This window comes from Oxyura jamaicensis, chromosome 3, assembly GCF_011077185.1.
Source record: "Oxyura jamaicensis isolate SHBP4307 breed ruddy duck chromosome 3, BPBGC_Ojam_1.0, whole genome shotgun sequence".
In the NCBI taxonomy this organism is placed as follows: Eukaryota; Metazoa; Chordata; class Aves; order Anseriformes; family Anatidae; genus Oxyura; species Oxyura jamaicensis.
The window spans coordinates 71,333,236-71,345,892 of NC_048895.1; the positions used below are offsets into that span (position 1 = coordinate 71,333,236).

General features: G+C 38.8%; 1 protein-coding gene across 8 annotated transcripts in view; it reads right to left on the bottom strand.

Moving 5' to 3' along the window:
* The window catches only part of ARMC2 (armadillo repeat containing 2), a 67,071-nt gene extending 56,810 nt beyond the window's left edge, over nucleotides 1-10,261 (bottom strand). For 4 of the 8 annotated variants that reach the window (XM_035321694.1, XM_035321696.1, XM_035321692.1 and 1 more), the window contains exons 1-6: nucleotides 10,122-10,261; nucleotides 6,486-6,742; nucleotides 5,134-5,206; nucleotides 2,719-2,887; nucleotides 2,452-2,460; nucleotides 1,311-1,518 (exon numbers count right to left, since the gene is read on the bottom strand). In XM_035321694.1, coding sequence (XP_035177585.1) covers nucleotides 1,311-1,518; nucleotides 2,452-2,460; nucleotides 2,719-2,887; nucleotides 5,134-5,206; nucleotides 6,486-6,703 — 677 coding nt within the window. In that variant the 5' untranslated portion in view covers nucleotides 6,704-6,742; nucleotides 10,122-10,261. Of the gene's footprint in view, nucleotides 1-1,310; nucleotides 1,519-2,451; nucleotides 2,461-2,718; nucleotides 2,888-5,133; nucleotides 5,207-6,485; nucleotides 6,743-9,482; nucleotides 9,578-9,845; nucleotides 9,894-10,121 lie in introns of those variants that run through there. The other 4 variants (XM_035321695.1, XM_035321693.1, XM_035321690.1 and 1 more) reach the window with 3 other exon arrangements.
* Nucleotides 10,262-12,657: the final 2,396 nt, after the last annotated feature.

Sequence of the window (12,657 nt, forward strand, 5' to 3'; positions counted from 1 at the left end):
ACCATTAACTAACTACACACTTCAACTGCAACACCAAATTACTTCACACCACAACTTATTACATAAAAGTCAAATTACAGCAACTTATGTAGTATTATAATCCCTATAGTTTTTAGCTAGAAAGTCTTCAGGGTCACTCATTATTTCTTTTTCCCTCCCCTCATACACACAAAACTTACTCTTTGCTCCCACATCTCCATTCTTTCCGAGTCTTATTTTTAAAGCTGCTTTCAGTTTAATGTAAAAGAAAAGCATTACAATTACTCTGCTATGTATCAGTTCCTGTAACAGCTTCAACGGACAACATTATTTCAACTATTCAGTAGCATCACCAAGTTAATTAATTAAAGGTTATTTTTTTTTTTTTTTTTTTAAGAAAATACTCCCTAGTGATAAAGTATTAGAATACCAAGGGAAATAACTTCTTCCTAAGTATAACAACAAACTAAAAAGAAGATATTTACTGGCAAACATTTATATTTAATAGTGACCAATTGTTTATGGGATGTGTTTTGAAAACTGTTATTTATTCTTTGTTGTAGAGATTGTCAGATGTGTCAATATTACTCAAACAAAACAGCTGTTTGTCCAACTACTAGTGCAGCAACTGATCCATCTACTGACCACCATCTCATAGAACACTCCTCCCTGTACAAGAGTTTTTTTTCCTCTCTTTGATTTTGATCTGAAAAGACTTAATTGTGATTACAGAATGGATACCATCTATGTTCACTAAAATCAGGCTGTGTGCATGTAAATCTCACTAATCTGTTACAGCTCTTTGATCACTGACAAAACTGAACTAAAAAAATTCAAAGCCCACATAAAAATCTGCCTGCATTTCTCATGAGTTTATGCCAATTTTTGTGTATGAACATATTTCCCCAATACCAGAACTGAAAATATGGCTCTGCTCATCTATGGACCTAAGGTAAGGATGTGTAGAATGTTAAAACAACAGTCTTGAACTACAAAAAAAAAGTCACATTGAATTTAAACTTGAGTATTCTTTATGGATCTATTGAAAGGCTAAGGTTTTGAAAATCATCAAAAAAATTAAAGTTATAGCATATCAAGTAACTCCCTACCTGCGACTTTTGGACAAATTAGTGTTTTGAGTGTAGAAACTTCCTGAGAACAGAACTATTAAATTCTTTTACCAGCTAATCTGAACACAGTTTTGTTTTAATGCACAAATAGTGCTACCTTAAAATTCCATCAATTCTGAATATTTTGATACTCACATAATTGAATGACTAGGAAGAGTATTGTGTGGAAGTTGCACATTGACATACTTGAGCAATACTGACCTTTCACCTTTTAGCTGAAATAAAAAGTTTCCTGGTGTGCCTTTTAGGACATCTTCCCTCTCCAATTTGCCACTATGCTCTTTACAAATTAATTGTCCACTTTCATCATTAAACGGTGTATATGCCCTTTGCTCTGTTAAGCAGATATCATTACTTCTGCAAAGATTACTCATCGTAGCAGGTTCTTCAGAATCTAGCTTCTCTTCATCTGAAATAGCCAAAGAGAATATATTTTGCAGGACTGTTCTTACACAATAAATACACAGGAGGGAGCTCAAAATGAACTACTTGTTTGTCATGTTATATTATCAAAATTTCCTTGTATCAATATAAAATGTGAGAAAGCTTAAGACTATTTTGAGGAAAGTATTCAAAGTTTTTTATGAACATTATTCCTTTAAGTTTTCTTGTTTTGTTTTTAATGTTTTAATCTTTCAACTTTTTAATTGCCCTTTTACAGACAAGCGAATTGTACCTTGTGATAGAAGTGATTATTTTTCAGAATCTGAATATTAAGAAGGTGAGAAAAAGGCAGCTGTTAATCTTGTACCTTGCTATGTACCTGTTATGAAAAGAACCTGCAATAAAAGCCTAGGTAAACACTTACATTACACCAGAATGAGGAGAAGAGGCAACACGAGGCAATGCCTATGTTAGGTTCTCAACTTCGCCAATTAGTCACATCAACACGTTAGGGCTAATGGCTACTTCTACAAGATGTACATAATAACGTAGTAAAATTTATTTTTTTGTGTGTTAGCCTTATTTTGCAATAAAATAAAAAATTAGATATTCAGTTTATATAAAACGACAAGAATTGTCATCGTTACAAATGAGTCATCATTAAAGACAGAGTTCCACCACATTATACAATAAGAGACTGTGCAGGAAACCAAGATCTCAAGTAATTTCATTTTCCATCTGCAAGAAAATTACTTTTACATCCCACATTTAGTGACCTTTATTAAGTCTCCACTAATGAAACTTAACAACAAATAGGAAGTAGCTGGAGGCCTGTCAAGACATATCACTCCTATTTACTCTTCCTTTTATGCTCCAGAATCCATCAGAGAATCTCCTTAGATGATGCCATCTTGTTATCTCTTTAAACATTTCTGCATTTGCTGTTAATTTTACTCACTGAAGAAAGCTTTCAGAAAAAGAAACAAAAAACACCATTACTTAAAAACGTGTAGGAAACAAAGGCACTTGAGAAGCTTCCAATTTATTTTCAGAAGTGAAAGCCAGTATCATTTTTTTGGAAATCACATTATCAAAATTGCTTTTAAGCCATTTAGTATTTTTAAAACTTACTCTAAAAGGACTTGAAAGTTCTTTAATATAATAATTAATGTAACTAATGATAACATCATGATGGGTTTTAATATATAGGAAATGAGATACTTACTCTGATCAGGAGGAACCATTTTAGCAGGAAAGACATTTCCCTGAGAAGTTCTTCTAAATAAGTGTGCCCGAGCACTACTGATTTTTCTAGCCTCCGCAGCATCCACAGCAGGCTTTGGAAGGGAAATGGAACGATCTTCATCTTTTGCACAAGTGACTAGTACTGGCTTCTGTCACAAAGATAAAGAAGAAGTTTTAATAAAAGAACAATTTCATTTTCATTTAAGCAATTAAAAAAAAATACAAATGATTTATATAAAGAGATAAGTTCAGAATAGAACAGGTAAGAGTTATTTGGGTTTGCTCATTAAGAGAACATATCCAAAATCTAATGATAACACTCCACTGAACAAGCCAGACCACTTATACCAAAATCACCACAGAACGACATTTAAAAGCAAACTTTCAAGGGTACAAAAAAACAAAAATTAACCAACTAACTTGCTCAGCAAAGCAATTGAAACTTGGAATTATTTGTTTCCCTCAGCAATACTTATTTAACATCATCTGCAGTGCACTTATTTATTACAAGAATGTTCTGCCAAAGACTTTTGCTAGCAATTCTAGAGGCACAACTGTTCTTTATGATTTGTTTTTGAGTGCTAAAGTAGTATTTTCAAAACACTTCAAACTTGTTCATATCATATATACCACTTCCTATCACACTGTGACAAATCATGCAGATCCAGAAACTTGCAAGTTCTCATTTTATTTGTCAGTATCTCACATCTTAGAGGATGTGACCAACACTTTGAACGTCAAAACAATTTTTTGTGCCTTACATAAACATGTCACCCTCTAATATCTGGATTTGCAACCAATTTTCTTATAATAAACAATTTATTTGGAAGTCTTCAGTTTGATCCTCTGGAGCCCTCCCTGGCATTAACTGAAGATAAGTAAGAGCTGAGACCCACTGCCCACAACTAATTCAAGCTCTACATTTACAGTGTACTAACTTGTCTCTGTTGGTAAAGTGAGAAAGGCAGGTTTTTTGCATTTGTCTTAACAGTAAAGAAGCTGCATTGAGTGCCCTCCCCCAACTCACACACAAGCTAAACAAAAAAAGAACACCAACACTTAAATCCAAATATAGATATATTTAATCTATATATAAGGTATGACATTTCTTGAAAATAGTTTTTCTTGCCTAACTTCACAAAGAATGCCACATTTAGATTGCTGTACTGAAGGAATAGTATATACAGCAAGCACACTTAACTGTTCTAGCATACTCTGTTCTCTCTGATATTAAACAATGACTGTGACAATCTTGTATTTAAAGATTAAATATAAAAATGTACAGAGTAAATACACTCATAAAATGAAAATAATTCAAAATTTTGACAGAAGGAGAAAAGGGGGTTTTTACAAGTACTTCTACCCAATTTTTAAATAAATGACAATCAATTACACTTTATATATGTGTAAGTCACATACAAAACACCATTAATTAAATTACTTTCAAATTATTGATCACAGGATGGCTGAAGTAGGCAGGGACCCCTGGAGGCCACCTGCTCCAACCCCTGCTCAAGCAGGGACAACCAGAGCTGCTTGCCTAGGACCATGTCCAGGTGGCTTTTGAGGATCCCCAAGAGGGGAGGCTCTCTGGGCAACCTGTGCCTGTGCTCCATCACCCACACAGCACAGGAGTGCTGCCCAGTGCTCAGAGGGAGCCTCCTGCGTTATACTTTGTGCCCATTGCCTCTGGTCCGGGCACTGGGCACCACTGAAAAGAGCCTGGCACCATCTTCATTGCACCCTCCCTTTAGCTATTTATGTACATTGCTGAGATCCCCCTGAGCCTCCTCTTCTCTACGCTGAGCTGTCCCAGCTCTCTCAGCCTTTCCTCATAGGAGAGATGCTCCAAACCCTTCACCATGTCTGTAGCCCCTAATGGGCCACCAACTCTCCAGTTGCTCTGTATCACTATTGTGCTGGGGAGCCCAGAACTGGCCCTTGCATTCCAAATGCAACCTCACTCAGTAGAGGGGAAGGATCACCTCCCTCAGCCTGCTAGCAACACTCCCCCTAAAGCAGCCCAGAATGCCATTAACCTTTTTTGCAGCAAGGGCACATTGTTGGCTCATGTTGATGCTTGTGACCTTTTGGTATTTTAGTCATCTTAAACAAGAAAGCTGACTCAAGTTTCCGTCTTCTAACTCTTGTTAATGTCACTTATAATTATAATGCAATACAGAAACATTTAAACAGTATAAGTTATTTTAAGCTTTATTTTTGGAGAAAAATAAAGGACATAACTGACTTTATAAGTCTTGGACTAACATTATGAAAGACTTATTTTTCTCCCCAACCTATTTCAACAATATCCTTTCTTACCACTGTGTTGCACTACATAAATTCATATATTTTCCATGTCAGCATTGCATAGAGTCACATCCAAAGTACTCACATAATCCAGTGGGCTAAGACGAATACCAGAAACTGGTCTTGATTCAGCCAAATCAAAACTGGAAGCATGAACACTAGGATAAAGAAACATGAAATGAACAAAGCAGTGGTTACATTTGTGTATTGTTTTATTTATTTTAAATTGCATGCTTCTGTCCTTCATCAATGACTATATAGAAAAGGATAAAGAAAGGAAGGGTAACAGAGCACTTCTACACCACCACTCTTCTTTGATGAATGCTATTTAACTTCAACATCTGGCTATTCAGTAGCATCAGGGGAGAAGAATTACAAGACTGCCTGTACATGTGCTATGATACAGTGTATTTCATATACACCTACAACAATTCTCTAATGTAAGCCTAAATTCACACACAAACCCAACTGTGGTTAGCACCAAAGCTGTCTGACACATACTGCAAAACACTGCAGACTGCAGGGCAGAAAAATCAGGTTTGTAAAGGCATGAGCGTGCTCTTTGCTGTAGCACAGATTGAACAAGCCTGGATGTCAGCCTGAGCTATCTTATCACCTGGTCACCAATAAACAGCCAAGTCACTCCCAGGTTCCTACCTTCTGTAAGAACACAACACTATGCAGAGTGGAATATAAGACATGTAGAGTGCTTGAAAACAGCATGGCCACTGACTTACTCCTATCACCATTTAAACACGGTTTAGCATCCTTTCTGGCAGGCCTCACACTCAACATTACAAATACAGCTGGTATCTCCTCTCTACAGTTGTTAGAGCTCCCCAGGTATGACAATTCTGAAAAAGGACTGGGGAGATGGATGTAAAAAAAGGGGGGGGGGGGGGAGGGGGGGGGGGAACAATATAAAAAAAATCCTAACCAAAGCTATTGAACTCTGAATTATGATAGGTAACAAAGCCATATATAGATATGTAAGAAGTAATTTAAGTACTATAAAAATACTCAGTTTTAAACAGAACTTAATTTTAATTTTAAATATAAAAAGATCTGAAAAAGCTCTAAAAAAGATTTGGCGTGCAAACACTATGTGGAAATAAGCATGCTTTCACAGTTTCTAAGGAAAAGCTGAAAACTATTTCAATTTTTAAAATATTGTCTTAAGAAAAAGTAGTGTTAGAAACCATTTTCTTATACTCTTCTTTGCATACAGAACTAGTGTAACAACTGCTTCTTCTAGCTCTAATTCACAGGAACTTCTGGGACATGTAGATTTACAACAACAGTAAATATTATTTGAATAAGGTGAAGGATGCGATTAGAAATACAGACTAACACAGGAAAAAAAAATCACCAGAAACACAATTTGAGAATGAGATCTCTTGCTGTTAAAGAATATTTGAAAAATCTTAGTCACTGTACCTAAAAACTGAAGGAGGTCTATTTTGAGGAGCTAGTGAGGATCCAGATCCAAAAAGTTTCCTTTGATTCTCTGTAGGTGTAAATGGCCTCTGAGTTCTTAGTGTTCGTAGAACATTTCTGGCTTCATTTATAATCTCAGAACTGGTCTTCTGCTTCGGCACTGAAAGCCTGTAGAATGGTTCTGGCTTTTCTGTGTTTTTATTCTTTGAAGCTTGCATTCCTCTGCAAAGTAGTGTACAGGAAGAATGCTGTAAAACCTATAAAACCTATAAAGACAACACAGAATGTAATGTTAGTTTTAAGTTACAAATTATTAATGCATTAATATTTTTTCTTCCTTTATGTACTACAAAAGGATATTAGAAAAAAAGTCTGAGAGAGTGATGACGTGGTAGAAAATAAGGACTTACCAATACAGTTTCCCTCCTTATTTCTCATTTCTGTGGGAAAATACTGAAGAAGAGCAGAAAGCATCTGAGGTGGAGGACCTTTATTTATTTATTTATTTATTTATTTATTTATTTTTAGCAGGAGATAAACAAACAGCATGCTCAGTACCACTGTGCTTTCTTGGCCAAACACGGTACTCTCCAATACTAAAGAAAATTTGTTTCTTAACACCTGAATACTTGTAGTAATCAAAACAGGAATTCAGTAATATGCTCCAGAGAGATACTTGATTTCCTAAGCTCATTGGAAATAACCAATATAAGTTATTGACTTTACCAAGGGCAGCTTCCTGATAAGTGAAAGAGATATTGTCAATAAGATAAGCAGAGGCAAGGCAATATATTTTTTTTTTTCCTGAGAGAAATTCCTCACAACCCGCCCCCAAGCACATGCAAACATAGGTAACACTGACATAAGATAAATCAACCCAAACTTCCAGAGTTCTGACCTGCTGCATCTTCTAACAAACACAGTGAGCAGTGGAAGACTTGCTTCATCAGTTTCTCAAGCCCCAGCCCCCCCAAAATCAATCACTATCCTGGTGCAGTTCTCTGTAGATATCATCCTTGTCATTTTGCAGCAAACTCCTTGTGAGCCTTAAACCATCCAAAACTCCAATTGTTTTTCAAACTTACGTAAACATAAACATATGTTTCTGCACCGCCTTTGACTCAGACTGGTATCTGGTAAATTCTGTGCTCTCACACAGTTTATGACAATGAACTGACAGTAGATCAGATGCTACCATCTTGGTTATTTCTAAACTACGGAGCAAAAGTCCTATCTCTCCAGTTTCTTAGTCCACCTCTTTGTATTCTGCAGTTTTAAATTTCCAGCTGCCCCTTCTGTTCTTTCTTTCAGAGCCTGTACATGCTGGCACAATCTCTAATTAACACGATCCACTCCTTTCAGCTGAACTACACAAGGTAAAACTGGATGTTAAGGAGAGCGCACCAATGCGGAAATGCAAAGCACAGGAACAAATCAGGAGCCTGAACCTGTCAGTGTTTTTAATCTCTCCTGTTACCATTGATACATTACTTTCCCTCACTGTAACTGAAACTGAATTTGGCTACAATTCCCACTCTTCCCTCTCTGATGATTCAAGAGAGTTCAGTAAGCAATTCCACTGCAGCAGTCTATTTGGTGCAATTATACAGCCATTTCTCACTGAACACAGAGGGTAAATTACCTTTCCCTATTTTCCCAGCTACCCAGAGTGGAGATTTTGACCTGTAAGTTGAAGGTCTTCTGTGTAGGCCATATATCCAATATGGTTCTCACCATCAATACAGGGAAATACTAAAACATAGTCCACATGATTCTACAGATCAAAGATGCAAAATAATTCACTTTTTTTTTTTATGGTCTATGTATTTCCAGACATCTTGACTAATTTTAATATAAATGTTAACATCTTACATTAATATCTAAAGAACGTAATTTTCTTTAGTTCTTGAAATCTCTGTGCTCCGACTTTGGAACGTGTATTTTATGGGATTTGTGCATATGCTCTCCATAATTAAACTAAGGAGCTACCTGAGAGATATGAAGTGTTTCAGTGGATTGGCACCATCTCTGACACAACTGGCCTAAGTTCTTTGTTAATTCTACTGTCAACTGCAGATTGTCTGTCCTAGAACTACATTCATTTGCCAGTTGTAGTTAAGACCAAACCTCCATTATAATAACTTTTCATTTGTCTTCACCTCTTATGTCTTCCATTTTCTCTAGTAACAGAGCTTTTCTTCCATCAGCTTAATTAGCAAGCCCTACCATTTGGCTGCTGTCTTAATCAACCTTCCAATCCATTAAGAATAAAGTTTTAATAATTAATGCTGCAAAGGGAACCTATGGTCTATTCTGAATGCTTGACTGAGCTCAGGTGTGCATTGCTATTGTGGCACATCACCTTCTCCTGCTGCTGCCAGCATGGTCTCTGCTGTCAGTCACTGAGTGGGGAGCAGGGGCTGCCAGGCAGCAGCAAGGACAACTTAAGACTTATCACTGCCCCCCCTAGAGCAGTAACACTTCCTAATTGTGGCATACTGTACTGTTATGTGCGTTCCAAACTAGAGTAGTGATAGGATATGAATATATTACTAATTGATACCCCATTAGCCAGAAAATGTAATAGAGCACAGAGAAAGAGGCAAGCAGTGTCATAAAATATCAGAAGTACACACATGATAGGGTAAGAAAGCTTACTCTTTTTTGCAAGCAATTAGGAACCATGGTAATTCTTTACCTGAATGAGCCTGGCTGCCGTGCCATCACGGCGTGCCACCACAGACAACACGACTACTGTTTCTTTCTCAAAAGGCAGACAGAGAAAGATCTGTACCCTCTATTTTATAATGCCTAAGGCTGAAATGTTTAAGCATCAGGGGATTGCTCTGCTGCAGCAGCACTCAAGAAAGAAGTTTCACCTGTTCTCCGGTGTCCCGCACCCCAGAAGCACTAAGTCCCACCAGCTATGTTACGTCTGTTCTCTTCCAAGAAAACAACTACCCAGATCCACATTTAAGGAAAAACCCTCCCAGTCACCTGAAGCTTTCTTGACTTTGATGAGCATAAGGTACCCAAATCATTCTATTGCAACACCAGAGAACAATTTGAAATAAGGTGCAACAAACGAATGCAAGTAGTAGAAATAAATATAGAATGAAGGAACGAGAACGACTGCACCAGCTGCTTTTATCCTTGGTTTTCATTTCTTTGTTGTTTTTTACAAGACTGTATTTCTGACTGTTTTTGTAATTGTAAGATTACCTATATAAACTCTTTTTCACAAACTCTACTTATACCCTTTTCTAACTAAACGACAGATGACAAGCTCCTCCCTGTCTATCTACTGGAAGGCAAAAGCGTATTACACCGGTCTCTGAAAAACTACACTCGGTCTCTTGCCTTTTCTTCCCACCTCTCCCAGAGGTCTTGCCTTTACTGTACAGTAGATATCAGTAGAGGATCAGAGAACCCCAGCTCAACAGAGCATGGTTCAGAGAACCCCAGCTCAGTCCCAGCTGTCTCCAGAAGATAACTGCACCCTGGCAGCACTCACCCCGGCTTAGCAAGCACATGAGCAAAGCGTGGCTGATTACATCAGCCGCAGCACCACGCTGACCACTATCCCGTCTCAGATCTCAACAGCAGCACCATTTAATCGCTAGCATACTTACTCACCGAGCTACCTCAGCAATCCCTCAGCACAGTGTTGCATCCTGCAGCAGCTTCAGGCTTATAGCAGCAGCAAAGCACTTCAGTAAAGGAATAACCTTCAGCAGATATTAATCAAATCTGGAAGAAGAGACCCAAAATTGCTCAAAAGCCCACCTTTGACGAAAACCTGGCAATGCAGCAGGTTTTGCCACGCGGCTCGCAAAGCCTGCCTCTGGCAGAAGAAACCTCATGCTGTGTGTGCTCAGCTTGCCAGCACCCGGATCCAGAGGCTGCCTGCCCGAGTAAGCCTACACCACAAACAGCACCCCAACGCAGCCTTAACAGGAGGAGCGAAGTAATAATTATTATTATTAGGCATAATTTTAAACAATACCTCCCAAACCATCCGGCAACTCATCAACCACACCTGCCACGCTCTCAGCCGGGTGAGGCTGTGAAGCCGGGAAAGACTTTATGGGATAAAAAAAGGGAACAAAACTAGGAGAAATGGAGTCGTGTCGCCCCCCCCGCCCGCTCACCACAGCCGCCAGCCCCGGACGCCGCCGGTCCCCATGGCAACCGCGCGCGGAGCCGCGGCACCTGCGGAGCATGGCGGAGAGGGAGGGTTTGAAGGAGGCTGCGCGTGCGCAGGGCGGAACGGGAGGGTTGAGGGGAGCTGGGTGGGGAAATGGCGGCGGGCCTCAGGGGGCGGCGGTGGCCGTGGGTGCTGTCTGCCTGAGCCCTCGCGGAGGGGTCCTGCTGTGTTATCGGCCCGAGGGTGGTGGATTTCAGGCGGCAGGTGCTTAGCTGAGCTTGTTCTGGCTCATGCTTAGAGCTTAGTGCAAGCATAGGGTTGACAAGAGTTACTTGTTTTGGTAAAGTGGGAGCGTTGGGTGTGTCCTGTTCCCTGCCTTCTCTTCAAACTCAGGTTTACTGATTTAAACCATTGATGTTAAAACTCCTACAGTGAAAGACAGTGGTTACATGTGTTGGTCACAACGGGGATAAAGCACTGGGTAGCTGCAGCCACAAAACCACCAGTCACGCACACGCTGGAGGTGCTCATCTTCACCAGCTTCCTGTCAGGCCGAAGCACTATCACATCACATCTTTTTCTCGGGGAGGCCAGGAAATAACCAGGTTCATATCATTCTTTCATGGCAGATCTTTGCTATACATGTCCCCATGCGCATACAGCAAAGCTCCGTTGGCCTGCTGCATGACCCCAGAGGCTGGAGAGCTTTGCTGGACATGCACGTGTGCAGGCACACATGGTGGCACAAGGGGGTCCCTCAAACTGTGTCCCTCAAGCTGCTTCCAGGCCAGACCCCATTTACCAGCCACATTGGGCACTCAAACAGCTCCTTCGTGCCCTCTGCTAGTGGGATGGGTAATGTGATGAGAGCCCCTATCAGAAAATCTCCAGACATGTAACAACAACAAAGACAGGCCTGTTGCGGCAAGTGGGTTGTTCATGACTGACAAGAACAGTCTTTGTTCTCTATCTCTGTCTGAATGCATTTGAAATTTATCTAAAAACTGCTATACAAGGGTGGTTATTATCTCTGAACAATAGAAAAAAAAACTCAAGTATAGTTCCATCTGATCAAGGTTCTTCCTTGGTTCCTGTTGAACAACCTTCAGATATATCTGAAAACATCTCTCTCCAAATAAATTAGTTATATAAAGTTTAAGTCCTATAGATAGTACATGTACATACACATACATGTGATATATATATAACACATGTATATACACACATACTTTACTGACTTAGATTTCCTTTTGTTAATTGCTTATTGACATAACTTCTACTTTCTCATGTTAGAAAAGAACACTGTAGATATTAATTTAGTTCATCTTTTTGAATATCATTGTAAGCCTGTTATGCCCCTTTATTCTAGAAAAAAAAATCCTCTTGCCGTTTCTGTTATAATTCTGACAGCCATATGATAGCAGTAAAGGGATAGCCATGTGTAACTCCACCAGGTTTACATTACATTTGCCATCATCTCTCCCAGTTTCTGCCTTATCTCTAATTATTAAACATCTAGCCCTCTTTCTTCTACAGCCAAGTTTGATACCTCAGAAGTAATGAAAACCTTGTTAGTATTCTACTTGCTTTTCATTTTGTATTCTTCCTTAACCGCCCAAAGAATGACTATGTGCATTTGTGCATTTTTGTGTGCATGCTATTTCCAGATCATTCACAGTTAGCTCATTCTCTGTTATTTTATTCTGAACATTTCTTTTGTTGAGATAATACAAATGAAGTTTCACAGAAAAATCAGTAGATCTGTTTCCTGGTAAAGCTAGTTTGGATCTCTTTTTACCATTATCATCTCATCATTCTTTAAACAATTTTTAAATCCACCCAGTTAAACCCACTAAGCCTTCCTTCTTGGCTTCTTCTTTAATCCTTTTCATATGCACATTATTTCTCCTCTCCCTATTTTCTAGGTCAACAATTGAAGAGTTAATTTTGTATTCATTTTTGAGCTTTGGCAATTATAGCAAATATTTCTTTTGTGCTGTTTTTCTGCCGTGTCTCAACTGTTGC